Source organism: Acomys minous (genome assembly GCF_964271855.1).
Source record: "Acomys minous genome assembly, chromosome: 4".
Taxonomy (NCBI): domain Eukaryota; kingdom Metazoa; phylum Chordata; class Mammalia; order Rodentia; family Muridae; genus Acomys; species Acomys minous.
Genome location: NC_140486.1, coordinates 117,424,305 through 117,448,975, shown reverse-complemented (window position 1 = coordinate 117,448,975; position 24,671 = coordinate 117,424,305). Strand labels below are relative to the sequence as shown.

Below are 24,671 nucleotides of genomic sequence, written 5' to 3'. Positions count from 1 at the left end.
CCGAGGAACATAAAGGAAGGGAGAATGGAGATAATTCATCTTTTCTGCTGGGCAACAAGGCCCTAGCTATGAAAATAATACTTAGCCACTGCTACCTTTATCAATTTTTTTTTGTTATTGAGACACATTATAATGTAGCCCTGGCCAGACTCAAACTTCCCATGTAGCTCATAATGACTCTGAACTGCTCATCTTCCTGTGTCTACTTCCCAAATGCTGGAATTACAGGTAAGAGCCATCATGCCTAGCCTATGCCTTGCTGAGACTGAACCCAGGGGTTCCTGCATGCTAGATAAGCACTCTACCAACTGAGTTGCACGCAATCACTGTCACTGATGGTTGTCTATGTTCAGAAAGGCATCAGGCAAGTGCTCTAAATTATTTCCTCACAGTTTCTTCAGGCAGCTTTGTGGTTATAAGCACCTTATCCTCACAGAATTGATTTGGCCAAAGAGATGATTTCCTTTTGTTTATAAAAGGCTGTCCCTTGTGAACACATCACTAAATAATCTGCATCCCACAACTTTACCAGGTCTGAATCCACCTGGTTCTATAGCCCTGATGATTTCCACCTGGTTATTTGGGTATCAGCTGTTCTCTAAAATGTTTCTGTAACCAAGAGAGCAAAGCTCTTCTCATTAGTCCAGTTTTGAGCTCCCAGTGTGTCACATGCTTGCTTGTTTATTCCTTCAAACATTTGAATTACTTTACCAAACACCCCCTAGGAAAGGAAAAAAACAAATACCATTTGGCTAGAGTGTTTTTTTAGATGGTTCTAAATTTAGATAGAGGCTTAGAAGACTGAGTTCTAATACTGACCCATCCTATCTACAACACTGTGTCTATTCTAACTTTCACAACCTTATTAGAAACATTTTCTAAATTCTTCCTCCATCAAAGTCCTATACATTTTCTACCCTATTTTTGGTAATGAATGCAATGGCAGCTTCACTGTGCTCCTTGACTGGTTATTGTCTATGTATAGGGACTAAGACCTTTGAACATTTTATTTAAAGAAAAAAATCAGTCATATTAATTTTTATTAGTTTAATTGCCTCTGCAGATTGAATGTATATTGTGTGTGTGTGTGTGTGTGTGTGTGTGTGTGTGTGTGTGTGTATATATATATATATATATATCTTAAAGATTTATATATAATGCTTCAAAAAAGTAAGAAGGAAAAACTATAATAAACTAATTACAATTATTTTTGGATAGTACTGATGCCAGAATATGAATATTCTACTTTACCTCAGCCTCCTTTTCAAGCAAGATCTGATCTTTATTCATGTCCTCGTTCTCCACTTTCCTAAGGGTACAAAGAAAGAAAAGAAAAAAAAAATCACAACTGTAATGTAGTTCTGAACAGAGATGACCAAAGAAAACTTTAGAATTCTTAAGAGTAACACTTATAGTCACATGCTTACTAAAGGGACTCTGGGCAGCTCAAGTGGCAAGCATGGATGGCTCTGGCAGGCCATGCCTTCTGCCCCTCCCCGCTCCCTTGTAAACCATAGATTATATCCCTAAAGCTAGCCATCAAGGTCTATTCCCTTATTTGGACACTTTCTTATGCCAGAGTCATTCCTGAGCCCAACTACAAAGGTCGAGCTAGCAAAGTTTTGAAATCTAGCAATCAAACGCCCCCTCTGCTTCATCTAATTAACTTACCCAGTCAAGACTATCCCATTGCATCCCAGCCCATTCTAACACAGTCCTCCCCTTTTCGTCTCATAAAAACTACTCCTTCAAGGTCATTTGCTTTGTTTTTCTGCCTGAGTCAGACAGCAGACACTTTTACTCCTCCCCCCCATTAATAAAGGATCTCTCTATGAAAACTGGAGTTTGGGTGTGGTCTGTGCCTAATCTTGAGATCTGGAAGGGAGTCATGCCCCACTGTGTGGGGGGTCCCCTTACTTACTACAGCTTTCTAAATTAAAAACATGATAAGAGAACAAAAAGAAGAAGAGACACTGACAAAGAAACTGGGAATTCAGATGATTTGCTTCTCTAAGCTAGAAAGATGATTTGCCTTTGTCTTACAGTCAAAAAGTAGCAAGTCTAACACAAAGAAGAGTCTTGGTTGAGTAAATTCCTCAATGTGACTGTACTGTGAATAAAGCTATTACCCCTGAAGGGGCCAGAAGGAGCTGAAGGAACAGAACCTGGCAGACATGACTGCGGAAAGCACTTCTGAGCACACGGACAACCCCAACAGCAGATGCTGGTAGAGAGTCTTGTACTTCCTGCTTCTAAAAGCCTTTCTTGATGTCTGGTTTCCAAATTAACATCAAAAGACTTCAAGAATTATTTTATTCTTAATTATGTATGTCTTTATATATAGATATGTGCTCATCATGAGTGCTGGTGCCCCAGAGGCCAGAGGTGTTGGATCTCTTGAAGCTGTAGTTACAGGCATTTGTAAGCATCCTAGAAACCAAATTTGAATACTTTGAAAGACTAATATGCATTCTTAATTGCTGCGATGTCTCTCTCTTCTGGCAAAAAATCTTTGAGTAACTAATATACATCACACATTCATTCAGCTCTGTTTTAAATAGAGATATGGCTTATCAGATGCAGCTGGGTCACAAAGTACACATCTTATACAAATATACTAGGATGGCAAAAAAGAAAAGGTGAATAGATATGGCCACACTGTGGAGAACAGAGCTGTTACTCCAGGACACCAGTGGTGAGCTTATCCTCCATAGCACTCTGTGTTGTGTCTTGATATAGACAATCCCTCTACACAAGTACCAATACAAGCCTCCGGCTTTTCCATCTAAAGATGTTTGTTTAAAATAAATGTTTTTTATTATTATTACTTCACCACATGCATACTTGGTGCCAAGATGCCAGAGGAAGGCATCAAATACTCTGCAACTGAAGTTATAGACAGTTGGGAGTTGCCGTGTGGGTGCTGGGAAGTGAATCCAGGTCTTCTGCAAGAGGAGCAAGTGTTCTTAACTGCAGAGCCATCTCTCTAGCCTCCAAAGCCGTTCTTGATGTGCACATTATGAATGTTTCTTCCCCACACCACTTGGCTTAACTAGCAATATTCTTTTAGCAATTTTTGAATAGGAAGCACATGTTGTTTTATGATCAAGAAGTCTGAGCTATACACTCAAAAGACAGGGGAAAGTGACTCGGAACACGATACAGGGAAGACAATGTGACAACCTGCCACCTCTCTTCAGCCTCTCAGAACGGAAGTTTTCATAGTGAAGGTCTTGGGTTACTTCCTGTAGGTCCTGCATGTGGGTGCTGAAAAAATGAGAGAGAATACAACAAAGGCTTAAGCATATACCAGTCTCATGGGGAACAACACACTATTTGAGAACACAGGAAAAAAAAAAAGCCAGTACTGAGAGTCTAAATGTCTCTGTGAAGTAAGCTCCCTTGTAACCATAATAAGTAACAATATAAAGGTCTGGAGAGGACATTTTCTCCTGGACACATTTTCCCCACAGGAACAAGACAGTGCAAAGCCACTACCACTGGAAAGATGTCCATACACAAGAAGTGTTAGAAGGCTTTTGGGTAAATGATACCTGAGTAAAACTTTATTTTTCTAAAACATCTTATGAAAAATATACAATTCTTAGGTCTCTGTCTAGCTTTTTTTCAAATATTACAGATTTTAAAAATGTGTACAGAACATTACAATACATTTCTGTTTACTCAAGATTTTGGGAAATAGTACGAATGTGGATAAAAGGGTAGTTGGATCTTCTTCATTCTGAGAAACACACAACTGGCATAACAGAGGAATATTACACCTATTGTGCAACACTAACATTCCCTGATTGATGAGGGCTAGAACCCCCACAGGCTTAGGACCGCAGAACAAGTATGTCTTAACTGCTCTCAAAACCATTACACTACACTTATACTAACTTAGACGGTAATATCTTACTGGTTTTATTCAATAAACACTGCTAGTAAGTAGCAATTTTAACTAATCAAAGTATTAGTTTATTCAGATTACTTCTCTTTGAACTTTTTCATTAAAGTAGTATATTTTATGGAGATCTATCTACAAGAGGAAAGTTTGGATGTTCCATGAAGAGGTGATAGTGAGAAGGAAACTGTTCAGTATATACATTATATGGGTATTAAGACTACATCCCAAAATATGGATACTCACATGGTAATAAAAATAAAATAGGTTATCTGTTGTCTCATTATATAATACCCTCATTTTAACATAGCAAGAAGACCCTAACCAGATGCCAACATTCTATTTTCCAAGAAGAGACAAATAAGCTTCCATATTTAAAATTTACAACAATGGGAAATATACCACGACAGTCTTATGCTAATTTCATACCTATAACATTTACAGCATTTCCTAGGCTAATGTTGAAGCAGAGGTACTGATTTACAGCCTGAAACATTAAGAGGCCCTGGGGCTCTTGCTTTGTTTGCTGGGCAGTAGCTAGGACACTATGGGACCTGATTTGCTCTAGTAGCAAGCCTGCTCCTGGAGAGACCAGCCAGAAGGGGGTGTAAGTCACCTGAAGCTGTTGTTATAGGTGGTTGCTGGATGCCAGACATGGGTCTAATAGCAGAAAGCACTTTTAACTGCTGATCCATCTCTCCAGGTCCTTTTTTTTCCTCTTAAAATTTATAGTTCCATAGACTTTATTCTCTTTTTTTTCCATACTATTATTCAAAGTTATTACCTTTAATTATGAACTATTTACAATCAATGGTGAGGGGAAGGCATACTTCAAAAAGAAAAGGGGTGTATTGGTTTTAATCCTTTCTTTTTTTTCCCTGAGACAAGGTTTCTCTGTGTAGCCCTGGCTGGCCTAGAAATCAGAGATCTGCCTGCCTCTAGCTCCCAAGTGCTGAGACTAAAGGCATGAGCCACAACTGCCTGGCTAATTTTTTTTGTGTGTGTGTGCTGAGACTAAAGGCATGAGCCACAACTGCCTGGCTAATTTTTTTTTTTTTTTAAGTTTCCACTTATTTATAGGAAGGCACTTGTGCCATGGCTTGCACGAAGGTCAGAGGACAACTTGCAGGAATCAGTTATCATCTTCCACCATATGGATCCTGCAGATAAGATTCAGGTTGTCAAGTATGACAGCACACATGTTTATTGGCTGAGACAACTCACTGGTCTCTATACACTTATTTTCATTCATTGGTCTATATAATCATTATCTTGTCTGTGTATGTGTGTGTGTGTGTGTGTGTGTGTGTGTGCGCGCGCGCGCACATGCACTTGCAGAGGCCAAATACCAATATTGGGGTTCTTGATTTACTACATTTTTGTTTGTTTAGGGAAAAAATAAAACGGGGGAGGTTCTAACTAGGGAGTAAAAAGGGAAATAAATAAAGAGGAAGAAATGAGAATAAAAGGACAAAGAAGTGTTGGATTCTCTGAAGGCGGAGTGACAGGCAATTTTGAGCCACCTGACATAGGTGTTAGGAAACAAACGCAGGTCCTCTACAGGAACAGCAAGTATTTTTGAGATAGTATTTCTCCGAATAGCTTTGGCTGTCCTGGACTCCCTTTATAGACCAGGCTAGCCTGGAACACACAGAAATCCGCCTGCCTCTGCCTCTTCGGTGCTGGGATTACAGATGTGTACCACAGCACCTGATTCTATCTTCTTAAAAAAAAAAAAAACAAAAAACTAAATTACATTTCTGTGTTGAGTGTTCCCACCATAACCCATGTGTAGAGGATTTATAGCATTACTGCCATGGACCTACGCATTTCACTTGGCCCCCTCTACCTTATATTTGAGAGATGATCTAAGAATGAATTTAGAACTTACTGATTTGGCTAGGTAGACAGGCCAGTGAACCTTATCAATCTACCTGTCTCCACCTCCCCAGTGTTAGAATTAATCATACGCCAGTGGATGCTGAGGATCCAAACTCAGGTCCTTAAACTTGAGCAGCAAGCATTTTACTGCTGAGTCATCTCCCCAGCCGCTCTCAAAGTGTATTTTGAGATTTATTTACTTATCATGTACACAATGCTCTGCCTGAATCTATACTGCCATTTTCAGTGTACTCTTGTTGCTTCCTGCCTTCAGTCCACAGGAGCTCACAGCTTGTTACTAACTACCATACCTGCCACTTCCGTGCACCACAGACTCTCATCTCTCTGGAAAAGTAAGCCCAAATATCTCCTTTTACAAGTTGCCTTGTTATAGTGTTCTATCCAAGCAATAGAAAAGTAACATCTATACTTTACCCTCTTAAAACAACAATGAGGCTGGGGACGTAGTTTAATTAATTAGTGAAGTGCTTATCTAGCATGCACAAGTCCCTAGGTTCAATTCACAGCACTGTATAAACTAGGTGTGGTGGCACATGCCTAGGATACCAGCACTAGGGAGGTAGAGAAAGGAGAACCAGAAGTTCAAAGTCATCTTTGAATACACAGCAAATCTGAAGCCAACCTGTATCTTTATTACTATGTGAAACTCAACTGTAAAGAAAAGAACTTTATCAGTCGCTAAAAATAAACAGAAACCTTAAGGCTAATTGGGACCATCTAATGTGAGATTTTCAGGCTAACAAGGAGGATCAATAACCGTGTGTTAGAGCTGGCCTGGGACATTGCAAGAGACTCCCTCCTTTTAGCAGGAGGTAAACCCTCTTGGGTCACAGTTATAGTTTAGCTCAGTGATCTGTTGAGATGAGAGAGCAAGAGGAACAATTACTACAAGTCCTAGGAGAAAGAGGTTAACTCAACAGAGATTCACAGCCCAAATAAAGAACTTCAGTCCCAACCAGGTGCCGTGGTGCACGTCCATAATCCCAGTACTCAGGGAGGCAGAGGCAGGAGATCTCTTTGAGTTGGAGGCCAGCCTGGTCTACAAAGGGAGTGCAGGACAGCCAAGGCTACCCAGAGAAACTCTGTCTCAACACCCCCCACCAAAGAGAACCTCAGTCTCAAATTGCATATTTGTCTGAGATAGAGGTATACTCAATGTCTGAATGTCTTCATCTTAAGCTCTGCCATAGTGACTACACCAAATGTCTTACATAAGCATTGTTCTCAGCTTCAGGAAGTCATTGTGTTCTGGGTTCTCCACCTCCACAACACCCCATGGGTAGAGTCGACCTCTGACCTTCTTGCCTTTGGCTTCAATCAACTGATTGGAGCCAACCACAGAGAATGGGATACTGGCCTAGAAAGAGACACAAGATAGTAGGAAATATCAATGTTCACTGTAAACCAAGAATGGACAGAGAAATAGCTCCCTGCTGCTATTATTACCAAGTTGCTTTTTTTTTTTTTTGGACTAACGTTTTGAGACAGGGTCTCAATACATAGCTATGGATGGCCTGGAATTGGCTATGTAGACCAGACTGACTTCTCACTCACAGTGACTATCCTGCCTCTGCTTCTCCCAGCCTCCCCAGTGCTGGTATTAAATGGGTGTGACAGTATGCCTGGTCTTAACTAAATACACAAACATTTTACTTAGAAATGTCAGTTCTTTTCCACATGGAACAAAGTCTGCAATGACATTTTCAATCCCTAAGTAAAAGTTTCATAAATATACTGAAACCAAAACATATTATTATAATAGGACTTTCCCAATATTCTGTCAGTGAAGTTTTCTTGGCCAAATGTGTCTTTTAAAATATGTACACAAGGGGTTGGAGAGATGGCTCAGTGGTTAAGAGAACTGTCTGCTCTTCCAAAGGTCCCAAGTTCAATTACCAGCAACCACATGATCCACTCTTCTGGCATGTAGGAGTACTTGCAATTAGAACACTCATACACACATACATAAATCCTTTTTTAAAAAAATTTACACAAGAAAACAAGGAACAGGAATTGTTCACGTTATACACTGGGAGACAGACCTTACCTTAAGGAGTCTAGTCTGCTCTTTAAAATCTTCATCCTCATCTGATTCTGCATCAGGTAAGTGATAGATTTTGATGTTATGCTCTTCAATTTCATCCAAAATCTGGAACAGTAACAAAATTAGAATCAACTTTTGTTAACTGCATATTATTTTAGGTAATTTACATTAGAAATTCATAAGAATTATGCTCAGGAAGCAAAGACAGGCAGACCTCTATAAGTTTAAAGGCCAGTTTGATGTACATAGCAAGTTCCAGATTAGTCAGAACTACATAGTAATATCACCTTAAAAAAAAATCAAGACAAACAAACAAGCAAAAAACAGCCCAAAACAAAATCCACTAACAAGCATGTAAATTATTTATATGTCAATGATCAAAAAACTGGTTATTTTCGAATAATTTTAGGAACTGCTAGAAAGGTTATGTTTAAATTTTGAGAGCTTCTATGCCTTTAGGAATAACAGTAATAGTCAGGATCATATGCCATCACTTTCAACATACAAAGCAGTAGGGACCCTAATGACAGCCCACAGACAATAGCTAAACTGAAAACACTCCTATAACCACTACTAAGACAAGAGCCAGAGAACAGAGACAGACACCATAAGCACCTAAGTTCCTGGTCAACAGCCACAGGAAGGGAGGAGGAGTGCACCAAGCCAGCAAGAAGAACTATGGAGAGAAATCCCAACACCTGGCAGCAGAAGCTGGTGCACTTCTGAGTTCAATGCAACCTTGGTCTACATATGAGTCCCAGGCCAGCCAAGGCTACTCAATGAGTCTCTCTCAAAAATGTCAAAAATAATAAATTGATTGATTGACTGATCTTGAGCTGGGCACAGTGGCACATGCCTTCAGTACCTATCTCAAAAACAAAACAAACAAAAACCCAAAATAGCCAGGTCAACAACAACAAAAACCCAGTATAGCTGGGCATAGTGGTGCACACCTTTAATCCCAGCACTGGGGAGGCAGAGGCAGGTGGATCTCTGTGAGTTCGAGGCCAGCCTGGCCTACAGAGTGACTTCCAGGACAGCCAGGGCTACACAGAGAAATCTTGTCTCATAAACAAAATAAAACCTCAAACAAACCATAATAGCTAACAATTAATTAAACAACCAAACAGGACACCACAGAGACTGGCCAGTGTTGTACTGTCTCAGAGGTGAGATGCATCAGGTGGCAAAGACATCTGCAATACAACATTTCCAAAACCTAAACACAGCAAACAATTCTACCTAGACACACTCACTGTTCAGTGGATCTCGGCAGTGAAGCATTAGCGTTAAGACAACAAACCTTCCTGGAGAAAGTACCTTTCCTTGTCGCATCAGCCACTTAATGTTTGTAGGGGCTCCTTATAGGCCTACTTGATGCGGCTATTTTTATCTAAGTAGAATGTAAACTATACAAATTTGATTCTTCCATCAGAATGAAAAGTAAAGAGCAAAAGAAACAAACAAAAACCCTACAAATAGTAATTTTTGAATTTCAATACACAATGAGAAATGAATTCTGCAATTCAGTTCAATCTTCCTTTCTCCTGCTTGCAGGGCAGCTGGCTCATGCTGAGGAGGGTGAGTGGCTGGCTCTCACTCACCCTTTTCTTTAGCCGCTCACGCTCCTTCAGAGTTAGAGTGTCAGCTTTCGCGATGACAGGCACAATATTCACCTTATTGTGTATTGCTTTCATAAATGCAACATCCAAGGGCTTCAGTCTAAAAGCAATGTTCAAATGTCACACATTTAGGGGAAGCACAGGAATAAAACACTTTTTCCCCCCCCAAATCATCTCATTTTTACATGACAACATGCAGGAGGTTTCTGTAGTAAACAACAGACTCACCCATGTCCAAAAGGTGAGATGAAGTAGAAGCAACAATGTACCCTGTTGTCAATGATGTGCCGTCTGTTCAGTCCGCTCTCATCATGTAAATAGCGTTCAAACTGCTCATCAATGTAGGAGATAATTGTCTTGAAACTGAAACATAAATTTCAACAGTAATCATGAAGCGCAGAGACAGGCAGTTCCTAACTTCAAAGCAAAAACAGGTTTCTTGCCCCTTTCCCATCTAGTATGTACAACAATCCAAAACAGAAGATTGACTCTGTCAAACTTTAGCAAAATGAAGGTGTGCATGTTTTGTTTTTAAACTGTGACAAGTACGAAACAGTTTTAGTGAAGCAATGGGAGGCAACAACAGGTTACAAGTACCTGACAGTTGGCCTGTGGAACTGAAGGCTGCCAACCCTCTGAGGACACACAACTGCTTCAAGGGGCCAAGAAACAGGGCAATATCAGAAACCATGCAGTCCAGGCAGGGCTATGTAAGCTGCCAAACAGGACAGTTAGGTCACAGGATGATGAGGAGGAGATATTCTCCGTGCAGAATAAGGGCAAAGGAGCACCAATCCCTTTCCTTCCTTTTCTCACTTAGTGCCGCCATGTTGATGTTTCATTTTGGCACATGTAGGACAAGAAGGAAGTGGGTACAAAAGTAGGATTTTCTGCACAATTAAGGCAACAGGCTGCTCTACCTTTTTAATCTCCTTATTTGTGAAAAAGATGGTGAAGAGCAGTCATTTATAGGTACCTATGACTCAAGTCTAGCTTCCTACCATATGGAAGGGGCATCCGTACATTGGACAGTGACTCGTCCACTGGCTGCAGTTCACATCACACTGTTTTGTTTACGTTAGCAGTTTATAGGTGGCTAACTTTAGAGTGCTCTTAGAAAAAAACTAATTCTCAAGCTGGACATAGTGGCTCATACTTGTCATCAAAATACTCAGGAAGGCAAGGCCAGAGAATTTTGAGTTTAAGGCAAGCTTGGGTTATATAGTGTGACCCTATTTCAAAACAGCCATATTTACACTTAAAAAGATTGAATCCAGCAACAATAAAAAGTGTTATTAAGATTGTCTATAAATATAAATACATTGAAGTAAGTAAATGAGGGGGCTGGAGTGGTGGCTCAGTGGTTTTAAGAGCACTGCCTGCTCTTCCGAAGGACCCAGGTTCAGTTCCCAGCACTCACATAGCGGCTCACAACTGTCTGTAACTCCAGTTCCAATGGCTCTGACACCCTCACACCAATGCACACAAAATAAAATTAAGTAAATTATTTTTTAAAATTAAGTAAATGAAAACAAATGCATAGTGCTTGGCACTTTTGGGGGCCCTGCACCCTCTGTGGGGTCATACCAATCCCTGCAGTTGATGGCATCCCCATAGCCAGGTGTGTCCACTACTGTAAGCCGAAGCTTGACGCCCCGCTCTTCAATCTCAACAGTTGAAGCCTCAATCTGGACAGTTCTTTCAATTTTCTCTAAAAAAGAAACAAACTTAATAGAAAACGTGCCTTAAAATCAAGGCAGCATGCTAAAGGAAAGATTATCCATTACCTATGCTCTTATAAAAAATGACTTGGAAGTTCTCAGAACGTAAGGACTTACTTTTTAAAAAAAGATCTGGAGTCAAGAAGGGGAACTCTGGTGCTAAAATTAATACATTTCTTGGGATCATTAAAACTACCAACAGCGAGGAGCTGGAGCGATGGATCAGCAGCTAGGAATACTGATTGTTCTCGCAGAAAACTGAGGTCCAGTCTGTAACATCCACATGATGCTTCCCAACCATCTGGAACTCTAGTCCAGGGGATCCAACCCCAAGAGCACTAGGCAAATATGTGCTACACATACAGATATTCAGGCAAAACACTCATCCAAATTAAAAAAATAAATAAATAAAAGAATCTTAAAATAACAATACTGGGACTAGCGAAATGGCTCATGAAGCACAAATGCCAGCTGCCAAGCCTGATGATCTGAGTTCAATTCCTGGAGCCCATATGGCAGAAGTAGAGAACCAACTCCTGAAAGTTGTCTCCTGACTTCCTTCTATGCATGTATACATGAACGCACATACACACAAGTGCTCACATGTACGTACGTGTACACACACACACAAAGAAAAAAATTTCTAAATCTTAAGTTTCTGAGACAAAGAAAATAATTTGAGTTGATTTAAAAACAGAACATAAAAGTATTGGTGAAAAGGTTATATATCTTTATAAGCTTAATTTATTCTCATCAACAAGTATTTAAGAGACTGGAAATGTAGCCCAGCGGTAGAGCATTTGAATAACATATAAAAGGCCCTAGGTTCAATTCTCAGTGTTGTAAAGCAAACAAACATATTTAAGAATGCCAGTGTCCCATGCTGACATGGATAGTCAGAGAACAGCAAATTAAGACATATATTCCTATAGTAATTTTCTATGTATATAACTTTTTTTTATTTATTTACTTATTTATTTTGGTTTTTCGAGACAGGGTTTCTCTGTGTAGCCTAGGCTGTCCTGGACTCCCACTGTAGACCAGGCTGGCCTCCAACTCACAAGGATCCGCCTGCCTCAGCCTCCTGAGTGCTGGGATTAAAGGCATGCACCACCACCGCTTGGCTATGTACATAACATTTTAAATTATACTATAAAGATAGTAATGAGGACTGAATCTATGGCATCATGTATGCTGGGAAGGGCTCCAACACTGAACTACATTCCCCCTCTTGCATATAACTTTTTTTTTTTAAAGATTTATTATGTAGTCTTCCGCCTGCATGTGTGCCTGTATGCCAGAAGAGGGCACCAGATCTCCTAATAGATGGTTGTGAGCCCCATGTGGTTTCTGGGAATTGAACTCAGGACCTTTGGAAGAGCAGTCAATGCCCTTAACCTCTGAGCCATCTCTCCAGCCCGCATATAACTTTTTAAAGACATAAAATTCTTTCAGTTGAGCTTTTCATCTCGTGTACAATATGGATAGAAAACTATGACATTTAATAGATAACTGAAATAAAGGTTACACAGGGAAGTGCAGAATAAAGTCTACAACCAAGATCTCAAGACCTCAGATTCAGCATACTTTCCCAACTTAAGTGACAGTTTACAAAGTACAAAGTCACTGAAAAAACACACAGCTGCAGCTTCAGATTTCAATTATATATTCTAGCAATGTTCAGGTAAAATTATACTAACAGTAATGTACAAATGTTTACCTGCAGCTCCAGGTATAATCCTTTCCGGGTAGAGATCAGTCAAGAATAAGCTGTTTATGAGAGTAGATTTTCCTAGACCAGATTCACCTAAAATGAAAATAAAATCATTGTCATGACCCTCCACACATGACTGTTAACCCTGGAGTGTTTAACACATGTTCTTCACCAAAAGGGAAGTTGGTACTCAAGGAAAGTGAGCAATATCTATGGGATTGCACATTTGCCAGTGCACAGTCACGAACAAATTAATCTATTAACAGATATATAGAATAAACTTGTTGTTTGTGCTCTCCTACAGAGTAAGAGACTTTTATCACCTAAGCTTCATATTGCCAGGCGTGGTGGCGCACACCTGTAATCCCAGCACTCAGAGAGGCAGAGGCAGGCGGATCTCTGTGAGTTCAAGGACAGCCTGGTCTGTGAAGCAAGTTCAGGACAGCCAAGGCTACACAGAAAAACCTCGTCTCCACCAAAACAAAAAAGATGCATCATATTTATTTTCAATGCATAGCTCTCATACATATTTTTCTATAGTTATCACTAAATACTATGCTTTTATATTCAATAACAGTGTTGTTAAGGTTTTGTCTCTCCTTTTCTCCTCCTCCATCTTTTTTTGATTGTTTTTGGAGATGATCGCATGTGGCTGAGGTTGGCCTCAAACTCCCTAAGTAGCTAAGGGTAGCTCTGATCTCTTAATGCTCCTCCTCCTGAGTGCTGGGATTATTATAGGTGTGCATCACCATACCTGGCTTGGTTCTGTCTTTTAAAATTGTTTATTTACAATTCATTCGTGTTAAGAGTTTTGTTTGCATGTAATTAAGTTTGCCACATGTGTACCCACAGAGGCCAGAAAAACGCATTAGACTCTCTGGAACTGGAGTTTCAATTGTAAGCTACCCTTTGGTAGCTGGGAATTGAACCTGGGACTGTGTTCTACAGCTCTCCTATTACTAACATGCTTGAAATTAAGAATCTGTTGCAAAGTAATTATCATTAGGGAACTACATCAGTATGATACAAGTTTCATATTTGCTTATATTTATGCAATGTTCCCTGGGTAGAAACTGGACACAAAAAACTACCTCCAAAAGGACACACACCAAACACCTACCAATGACGTCAAATCATCAAATGTCTTGAGCCACACTCACTATGCTAATGCTATCACTGACAGTTCTCTTCCACACTTCCCAGCAACTCACAGCTGAAAGCCTCTGTGCGGCCAATTTCAGAGACAAACGTCAAGACCTAATCAAGTCAGTAATAATAGCTTATATGATTATTTCTATTTTAACCATTAGTGCAGGTTTAAAAGTTCCTTCCAAGGGCTGGAGAGATGGCTCAGAGGTTAAGAGCACTTGCTGTTCTTCCAAAGTTCCTGAGTTCAATTCCTAGCAACCACACGGTGGCTCACAACTATCTATAATGAGATCTGGTGCCATCTTCTAGCATGCAGGCATACATGCACAGAGCACTGTATACATAGTTAAAAAATCTTTAAAAAAAAAAAATGAAAAAAAAAATGAAGAAAAAAAAGTTGCTTCCCAAACTCTTGAAGTTCAGCTATCACTGTATTGGTACAGTCTTTTTGTTTTGTTTTGTTTTGTTTTTTTGAGACAGGGTTTCTCTGTGTAGCCTTGGCTGTCCTGGACTCACTTTGTAGACCAGGCTGGCCTTGAACTCACATCTATCTGCCTGCCTCTGCCTCCCGAGTGCTGGGATTAAAGGTGTGCGCTACCACGCCGGCTTTAAGGAGTCATAGGGGCTCTATCCTCCCTTACCACATGATGCCCTCAATTACCTTACAGCACAGCAAGAAGGATGCCTTGAGACAGGGTCCTTTGTCATACTGGACTTAAGTTCCCAGAACTGTTTTATTCAAAGATTACACACTCTATGGCATTCCGACCACATAAAATGATCTAAGATAACATAATGTTCCTGCAGACTTAAAAAAAAAATTTCATGTATATGATGTATTTTGCCTGCATGTAAGTGCACCATGCACATACAGTGCCTGAGGGGACCAGAACAAGACTGGGACACCCTGGAACTGGAGTTATGGGTGGCCATGAATTCCATATAGATGCTGAGAACTAAACTCAGCTCCTCTGGAAGAGCAGTAAGTGCTCTGCAGAGCCTTCTCTCTAAGGTCTTTTTTAATGTATCAGTGGTGAAGATCTTGAGTTATGTGCTATTTTCTGCATAAGCCTCACAGATTTTTGTCACATGGTTCTACATATCATGATTTTTTTTTTTAATCAGCAACACATAAATCATACTACAGAAATAACTGATTGCATTGCTGGTCTTGCTAAAATCTTGTTCATAAACACTAGCCTCGTGATTTATAAAGGAATAAAGTTTACCTAGTGAAATGAGCATGGGAGCTAGGCACTGTGCTAACTAGTACTTCTGTGGTAAAGGCAGAGCAGTCAGAGTTTACGATCAGAGCCAGTTGGGGGTTAGCCTGAGCTACATGAAACTGTGTCTAAAAATCCAAAAGCTGGGGGTAGTATTTTCTATTTGTCTAAAGTTTACATGTGATTTTTAAATTTCTACCTTAAATGGCTGCTATGGTTTAGTGCATCTAGAGAATTAGCTATCCTGTTCATCAGCCAAAGCTCTTCACACCATCCCCTGTCATCTGTTCAAGGATGGCAGGGCTGTAGTGATAGCCTTCTTAGGCTTGGTGTTGGTGGTTTGTGCCTACTTTTATCTGCTCCATCAAAAGAAGCTTATAGGGCCGGAGAGATGGTTCAGCTGTTAAAAGCTAGACTCACAACCAAAAATATAAGAAGCATATTAATTTTACCAATCTAGCTTTTACTTCCATTTTGTGTATAACTTATTTCCTTCTCTTATGTTTTTATCTGAGCTTAGTCTGTTCTTCACCTGAATCTAACTTTGAATTTAAAAACTATTGTCTGCTTGTGTTTCTGTGGTTCCTATGTGAAAGGCAAAGGATAACTCTTGGTATTTAGTTCTCCCCTGCCTCTTCTGGGATTACAGAGGTCAAACTTGGGTTGTTAGGCTGCCAACAAGCACCTCTACGCAGAGATGGGGTTGGGGGAAGAGGGTGGAAAATGAGACAGGAGAAAGACAGAAAGGATGCATGCAAATTTTAAGTGGGGTAAAACAAAAACCATCAAGCCCTACATCAATGGTGTACTTCCTCCTTAATTGCACCACCAGACTGGGGCCAAGTGTTCTTGGTCTACAGCTAGCCTACAGGGGACAATCCTCATTCGAATCAGCCCAACAAAATTTGATGGTGTCTATTTTTGTTGTTTTGCTTTTTGAGTCAGGGCTATGTAGTTCTGCCTGTCCCAGAGCTTGCTATGTAGAACAGACTGCCTTCGAACTCACTGAGATCTTCTTGCCTCTGCCTCAAAAGTGCTGGGATTAAAGGTATGCACCACATGCCTGGCCTTCAACAGTGTCTTTAAGACCTTTCTGGTTTGGTGTCTCTTGTAAGATAGTGTCCAATGTCAGCAGGAGTGGCAGACATGTACAGAAAGCCCAACTGGGACTAGAGGATGCTTTGGAAGTGCTCACCTCTAAGACTACTGGCAGCCTCAGTTACCTGCCTTGTCTTCCTTTTAAAGTCATGACAGCTAGCTTCCTCTAGAGTGAGGGATTCAAGTGATGACAAGGTAGGAGCCATGTTATCTTTTATTTCCTAGTCTTAGAAATCACAGCATTTCTAAACAACCATCTCCAACTATAAACTCAGGGGTGGGGGGGTTGGGGGGGAGGGGAAGATGATTCAGAAAGTAAAGGTATTTGTTGTTCAAGCTTGATGACCTAAATTCTATCCTTAAAACCCATATAAAGACGGAAAGAGAGAAACATCTCTACACACAAATAATAATTTTTTAAAAAAGAACAACAAAAAACCCAAACAAATCCTGGTAACGGTTGTGAATACTAGGAGGCAAGTATCACTGGTAAGTATTCTGAAAGTTAATTATCACCCAAAACCCCTTTCATTGTATATAAAGAAATAACATAAAAATCATATTTTCCTCTTGAGCAAAATTTCCTGGATAATGTTTGCATATATATGAAATCTTGATCAAGTAAAGATATATATTTTTAAGTTCCAGAGTTGATTTTGCCAAGAAAGAAAATTTCACATTATAGGTTGGGCCAGAGCATTTCACAGGTTGGGAAAGGGGGATATTTAATAAAGATAACTTCTTACCAACAACCATCAGTGTGAACTCGAACCCCTTTTTCACTGATTTTCGGTGAACTTGATTGGGAAGATTTGCAAATCCAACATAGCCCGGAGTTTCTGGGTTTATAAACTGAGTTGGTTGTTGCTAAAATAAGATTTAAAAAATAAACAAGAGCTAATAAACACCTTATTGATTGCTTTTATGACATTATCAGACATGTGATAAATGTAAGTAATCAGTAGTTCTCACAAATCAACAAAGAAACTCCACAAATCATCACTTTCAAAACGTATACTTAGGAGAATTAAAACACACACACACACACACACACACACACACACAAAATCAACCTCCCCCCCACCCCCGGCCTAGAGCAATGGCTCAGTGGACAAAAACGAGCCAATCCAACTTCTTACCTATATGCTCACTCATAATTAATATTTTATTAGGCAACATTCTATCTAGCAATTTAACTATGCAAAATATGTAAGATTAATTTACCTCAGTGCAGTAAGTTAAATTAAGTCTTAAAATAAAGAGAATTTAAAAAACTGACTCCTTTCATTCAACAAGTAGCTCAAGAATAGCCTCCAACCAGCTATCAGGCATGACTGGTCTATGAAAACATTTGGGAAGAAAGACATTTCTTGCTTTCCTTTCTCTTATGGCACAGAGCTTTATGTAGAGAGGGCAAGGAATCTAGGAATAGAATGTTCATATTTCACTTTCGAAAACCATCAGACTTAAAAAAAAAAAAAAAGCCCCCAGCTGACCACACTGAACTACCTGTGACAGGCTCACTACTAGTCTGGGGCCTGCACTCTTCCTGCTTCGGCATTCCAAGTGTGGGGATTATAGGCACATGCCCACGTCAATATTTCTTGATGAAAGAATGCATGGTAAAACTAAAGATAATTGACGATGTGATAAATCAAGAACAGTAAAACCACAATCTAGGAGACGGGGAGATAAGAGTACCTGTCTTGCAAGCCTGAAGTCAATCACTAGAACTCAAAAACATAAAACAAAAACCTGGGCACGCTGCTAAGCCTTTGCAATCTCAGCCCTTGACAAGTGAAGACAGGTACACAGTTTTAGGCTCCAGACCAGTGAGAGATCTGTCTGTCTACCTCTCTCCCTCTTCCTACTGACACACATAAAAAGAGAGGAGAGAGAACAAAGAAACAAACCAACAAACAAAACAATAGCGGACAGCAAAGAATGACACCCAAGGTTGAACTCTAGCTTCTACACACACACACACACACACACACACACACACACACACACACACAATTTATGTAGTGGTATATTGAAAATGAAAAAAATTTAATACATTATCTGAACTAAATGAAAAAAAAAACCCAGCCTTTTAAAAAAGTTTTTTTAGTATTACATTTTATAACTGCCCATTCACATGTACACACAGATAAAAACACAACTAAAACCTTCACAGTGATTACTTCTGGGTAGTAGAATAATGGCTTTTTTATTTATCTCTGTTCCACATTATTTATATAAAAAGCAAAAAATGATGTTATAACTTTTCACTGAACAGCAACAAATATCACAGACTCAAAAATAATGGGTGAATAAAAATGATAACCTTGTAGTTTTAACTACAAGTTCCACTTTCTCGGCTTCTGTTATATCAGGGCTCTGGATCAATTTATAAGGGCTGATCTAAATCAATGTAGCATGTCTAAAAGACCCATTAATTTAATTTTATGAATTATTGGAGTTTTTAATTGCTATGAGAAAAATTTTAGCTGGTTAAGAGGATTCATATTGACGTATTAGATTAAAAAATTAGGAAAAGCACAATATGAATCCAAGACAACCAAGGCTACATTGAGAAACCCTGTGTCAAAAAACAAACAAGCTCAAAACAAAACAAAACAATTGGAAAAGGCAACTCAAAAACTTTAGAATAACCACCCAAAATTGGAAAACTTATCAATAGAAATCATACTTTTTAACTATCTGAAAATTTAAAACAATTTCTCTTTATACCATAGATACATGAACTATGACCTTACCTTAGACATCTTCCTTGATTTTCAGTCTATCTGTTAAAAAAAAAAAAGACAGATGTCTGAATTTGCATACATACAATTAAGAGTATGAACTGACCCATGAGGACAGATATGTGACATCAAACATTGCCCTAGAAATGATGCAACAACCGTTACTCAATATAAAGACAAAATTAGGTAAGTTGATAAAAGCAACTGTATATTCATTTCTACATTTACAAATATATTATTATTTTTTTCTTTCAGTACTGATTACATCCTAGACATCAGAGATGAGATGGAAGAAAACGATAACCTCCTCATACCTCTAATTAACTGAAGCCTTTCAAGAAGGGAAGGATGTCACTGTGCCTGGAGTGCTGCACCCTGAATATATGTGTCATCTCTTACTGAAAGATCCCTACGATAACTTGGGAACTAAATTTTGGGATTGGGGCACAAGGTACAATGTAAAGCAGAAAAAGAGGACAGATTGACTTTTTAAATACATATGTGCCTGCCTGGTGACCTGAGGGGGTGACCTGAGGTAAGAAGGTAAGACGCTCAGATCTTCTGGAGCTGAAATTATGGATGACTTTGAGCCACCATGTAGATGCTAGGAACCAAATCCAGGTCCTCCGAAAGAGTAGTAACTGTTCTTAACCACCAAGACCATCTCTCTAGCACCAGAGGGGTGGATTTTTACACAAACTTAACAACCCTGAAGCTCTGGGAAACAGGGAGTGTGTCGACTTTGGTTGAAACTCAGAAATTAGCAGAAAGCTGCTTTGGTATTTTCCAAACCCTAACGTAAGTGAGCACTGCAGACCCCAAGTTTCTCTCTCCAATGGAAATATTTCCAAGCACCCAAGACAAAATGAGGTTCCTATCTTTCATGGGCAGGTAAACTAAGGCATACATGCAGAAGAATCCATGGGCCTTTAATTAAGGAATATGATCTCTCATGGGAAACCAAGGTTATAGTCTAGGCTCTCCTTTTCCAGTGGCTTTTATAAGCCTTGTGGTTGAGAAAATTAGGAAACCTACCGAAAGAATTTTCAAAGTTCAAGGCCAGCCTCTTCTACAAAGTGAGGTCAGGACAGCCAGAGCTGTACAATCTTGTCTCAAAAAACCAAAACAAAACCCACAAATACCAGAGTCTATTCATTAACCAGCTATCTGGAACTGTGTAATAGGAGAGTAAATTAAGGTCCCTTAAATAGAGAGGACATCCTTGAAAAATGTTATCAATAGACAACCAAAAATATTAAACTATCTCAGCAAAATTGAAAAGTTAAGGTCAGGAGAAAAACTAAAGGAGACCTAAAGAAACGGGCCAGATGGAGTATAGGTTTGTCAGAGCTATACCCTGACTGTAAGAACAGTACCTTTAGGAAATAATAGGAAAGGTACCCACTAATAGTGTGGGTTGGGGGGAGGGGGATATAAGGCTATTTATGTTGGTCCATACCTGTAGCCCCAACATGGGAAGGCTGAGCAAGAGGTCACTAAACTCAAGGCCACCCCTGTATATCTGTCTTAGTTTTATGAGTTTTGTTTTGTAATCTCTCTGTTATGTATCCCTAGCTCACAGGGATCCAACTGCGGCTGTCTCTGAGTTCTGGGACTAAAAATGTGAGCCACTGGGCTGATATTTGTCTTAAGTCTTTCATACAGTTCATTCCTAACTTTTTCACCTTTTCTTTCCCAAACTTGTGGAGTTCTCCACTAGTGTATTTCTAGCACAGTTGCTGATGTGTTGAAATGATCTGATCCTAGCAGAATCCCTCCACACCAGTGGATACTGCCACCATGACATTCCTCATGTTCAAAATCTCCATCATTTCACAGTCTCGCAAGAAGGTGTTTACCTTACAGTGTATGCTATAGGCATAAATATTGTAGGTGACACTGGCTATTTTCTTAGTCTCATAGAAATTGGCAAGAACCATTGGGGGGGGCAAGAACCATTTTTATTTGTTTAGGACAAACGTACTGGGGCCAAGTATGCCTTAAAAGTACTTCTTCAGTCTGAAATAGCAACACCATGATCAAGTGGAAGCAATTCTTCTATTTATGGCTCATTTCCACTGATGTTGAAATCCAATGCTTTAATTGGATTTTCTGGCTGATATTCTAAAATGAGATCATCTTTGTATTCAACATATTCTTCTTCAGGTTTTTGTTTGTTTTGTTTTTAACCTTACAACTGAGCTTGGTTCTGTTATCTGAGATTTCTGTATCAGAGTATCTCTTCTCTTCTCTATCCGCTCATCAAGGATTCTTTCACCAATATTCTATCATTTTTAATTAAATATTTTGGGAGGAAAAGAAAACTGGCCTTGATCACAGGACATAAAAGGAAACTCTAACTATACCAAAAAGGGTGTATTGATATATATATTTCCTTAAGGCTGTTTGACAAATGTGCACATTTGCCCTTTAATCAAAGCACATTCAACCAATAAATAGGGAGCTGTGCCTACGGGTTGCCTTGTCCAGCAGCAACCTGACATGCTGTGTTTGCTTGATATCCCTGAGAGGTCTGCTCTTTTTTGAAAGGAAATGGAGGCGGAGTGGACTGGGGGAGAGGGGAGGACCTGAGAGGAGAGAGGAAGGAGAGGAAACTGCAATCTGGATGTAAAACATCAGAATAAATGAAAGAGAAATTTTGTCCCTAAAAATATCCATAAATGACAAAAATTTTCTAAGGAAATTAATAAAGATAAAAAATGAAATTATGGTAAAAATAGGACAAGTAAATTCAAAGACTAGATCTTTGAAAAAAAGAATCTTGTTTGTTTTTGAGGCAGAGTCACACTATATAGCTCTCTCTGGCTGTTCTGGAGCTCACTTTGTAGACTAGGCTGGCCTCTTACTCACAGAGATCTACCAGCCCCTGCCTTCCAGTGCATGTGCCACCATGCCTGGCAGAAACAAATTCTTCATGCAAACCCAATTAAAGAAATGAGAGCAGGGGATGGGCGCAGTGGCGCATGTCTTTAATCCCAGCACTCAGGAGGTGGAGGCAGGTGGATCTCTGTGAGTTTGAGTCCAGCCTGGCCTACAAAGCGACTCTAGAACAGCCAAGGATACCCAGAGAAACCCTGTCTTGAAAAACCTAAAAAAAGAAAGAAAGAAAAGAAAGAAATGAGAGCAGACATAAAAGAAGGCACAATCACAGATATAGACTACAAAAAAGGACACAAGTTGAAAATAAGAGAAAAGAATACCATCTGTGGTACTATAAATTACCAAAAAAGAGCAAAAGCTAGAACCAGTGCCATTAAGTAGCCCATTAAAATCCAGCAACAGGGCCAGCTAGGCAGCTAATGAGGTAAAGATACTTGCCTTCAAGCCTCCCTCAATACCGAGAGTTAGAGCTGGGGGATTCATGTGGTAAAGGAAGACAATAGGCTCCAGCAAGTTGTCCATTTATCTCAGCACACACAGGGAGCATGTGGCCCATTCCCCCCAATACATACATAAATGCAAAAAGGAAGAAAGAAAGATCTAGAAACAAAGAAAACAGAACACACACATATGCACCCAACCTAGAAATGTAAAGGGCCCAACTCGAGATGGAGTTAGAGCAGAATAGCACGGAAGCCTGCAGAGACAATAGCAACGCTGTTAACCGTTCCAAGCCACTAAAGAGGAAAGTGCTCCAACTTACTTGTGAAGTCAGCATAATTTCAACAACAAATCCAGATGGGAAAGGAAGTTAGTAGGAAGGGCCCTTCAGTGAGGAAAGACCAGCAAACAACAAATCAACCTCATTCATGAATACAAATACAAAAATTTTTAAATATTTGCCAACAATTAGGTTCTAGTAATGTATCAATAACAAAGCAAGGGAAAACCATGTATAAATATGTTGATGAGATATATAATTAAATTCAGCAATCAAGCTGCATGACAATACTAAGAAAACTGCTTATATATAATTCAGGGTTATTTTCCAAAATAACAGCAAATGCTACTCTTTAAACACTGGGATTCCTTAAACTAGGAGCTGAAGAGATGGTTGCCAGGTGAAGGGCACCTGCTGCTCTTTCAGAGGGCCCAGGTCAATTCTCAGGAACGACATGCAGCTCATATCGTCTGTAACTCTAGGTCCAGGGGACTCTTAACCTCCCGGGGCACCAGACACTGTGATATGCAGATGTACATGCAGACAAAACACTCATATACATAAAATACAGTGTTTTAAAAAAGGGATACTAAACCCATTTGAAATATTATCAATATTAGATAAAAATGTTCATTACTCTCAAAATTACTTAAAAACACTAATGAAAAACTTCAAGCAACACAAAAAGCATCATAACAAAAGAAATCCCCAGGTACCACTCTTTATTCACTTTCAGTAATAGCAACTCAAGCCCAATATTAGTTTATTTCCAACTTGCCTGGATTAAAGTGAAGCAAATCCTAGAACACGTTGTTTATGGCTCAGTATACACAAGGATCCTAAAAATGGTGATCTATTATTTCTAGGAAAAATTAATTATAGTTGTTTAACATAACCCAACTGCCTCATTTTTTTTTATTAGAATCAAAATGCAAGTAGGACCTAGATATTGCAATTTTGCCACAATTACCTAATGCTACTCTATTAAGATTAGTGCATCAAGAAAAGTCATGAAATAAAACTACTTTGCTGACAGGACTAAATATGCAAAAAACACAGTATTTGAGTTATCAAACAAATGAAAACAATGGTATCCAGGCTTGGTGACTCACGTCTTTGATCTAGCACTTGGGAGGCAGAGGCAGGTGGAGCTCTGTGAGTATGAGGCCAGCCTGGTCTACATAGTGAATTCCAGGACAGCTACACAATAGAGACCAGATCTTTAAAAAGAAAAAAAAGTCCAACAGTAAAGTAGGCGAAGAGGTATAGGCCTACAATGTCAGGTATCTGAGTGACTGTCACAAGAAGAGCTATTCCAGCTCAGGCTGGAACAAAAAAACTTTAGTTCCAGGGCAGCCAGGACTACACAGAGAAACCCTGTCTCACCACCCCCCCACCAAAGATTTTCAGAATGAGATAATTTATTTTGCAAGGTACTAAAAAAGATAGATGTTAAGTCTGAAGTTCCTTTCTAGCTGGCTGTGGGGGTGTGCCACTTAATCCTACCACTCAAAGGACAGGATGATTGCAAACTGGAGGACAGAGTAGACTACACAGGGAGACCATGTCTCAAAAAATGAAAAAGTTTCCTTCTGAACTGTGATTGTGACTGTGTGTGTGGTAATGAGAAGCAAACCCCTAGTTTCATATGTGCTGGACAGTATTCTACCAATGAGCTGCATGCCAGCATTCAATTGCTTTTCTATGCAGCAGTAAATATTTAGGAATGAAGACAGAAAAATAATTAACAAGAATAAAATAATAAAAATCAAGCTAGGGGGCTGGAGAGATGGCTCAGAGGTTAACAGCATGTCTGTTCTTCCAGAGGTCCTGAGTTCAATTCCCAGAAACCACACGGTGGCTCACAACCATCTATCATGAGATCTGGTGCCGTCTTCTGGTGTGCAGATGTACATGCAAGC

At 39.6% G+C, this 24,671-nt stretch overlaps 1 protein-coding gene across 6 annotated transcripts in view; it reads right to left on the bottom strand.

Moving 5' to 3' along the window:
• SEPTIN2 (septin 2) overlaps positions 1 to 24,671 on the bottom strand; it is a 30,892-nt gene that overhangs the window by 2,931 nt on the left and 3,290 nt on the right. For 5 of the 6 annotated variants that reach the window (XM_084778359.1, XM_084778355.1, XM_084778357.1 and 2 more), the window contains exons 2-11: positions 19,140 to 19,169; positions 17,124 to 17,244; positions 12,914 to 13,000; positions 11,060 to 11,183; positions 9,701 to 9,835; positions 9,455 to 9,572; positions 7,854 to 7,955; positions 7,018 to 7,163; positions 3,184 to 3,267; positions 1,252 to 1,309 (exon numbers count right to left, since the gene is read on the bottom strand). In XM_084778359.1, the coding sequence (XP_084634485.1) occupies positions 1,252 to 1,309; positions 3,184 to 3,267; positions 7,018 to 7,163; positions 7,854 to 7,955; positions 9,455 to 9,572; positions 9,701 to 9,835; positions 11,060 to 11,183; positions 12,914 to 13,000; positions 17,124 to 17,244; positions 19,140 to 19,148 (984 nt within the window). In that variant the 5' untranslated portion in view covers positions 19,149 to 19,169. The remainder of the gene's footprint in view (positions 1 to 1,251; positions 1,310 to 3,183; positions 3,268 to 7,017; positions 7,164 to 7,853; positions 7,956 to 9,454; positions 9,573 to 9,700; positions 9,836 to 11,059; positions 11,184 to 12,913; positions 13,001 to 17,123; positions 17,245 to 19,139; positions 19,170 to 24,671) is intronic. The other variant, XM_084778358.1, reaches the window with a different exon arrangement.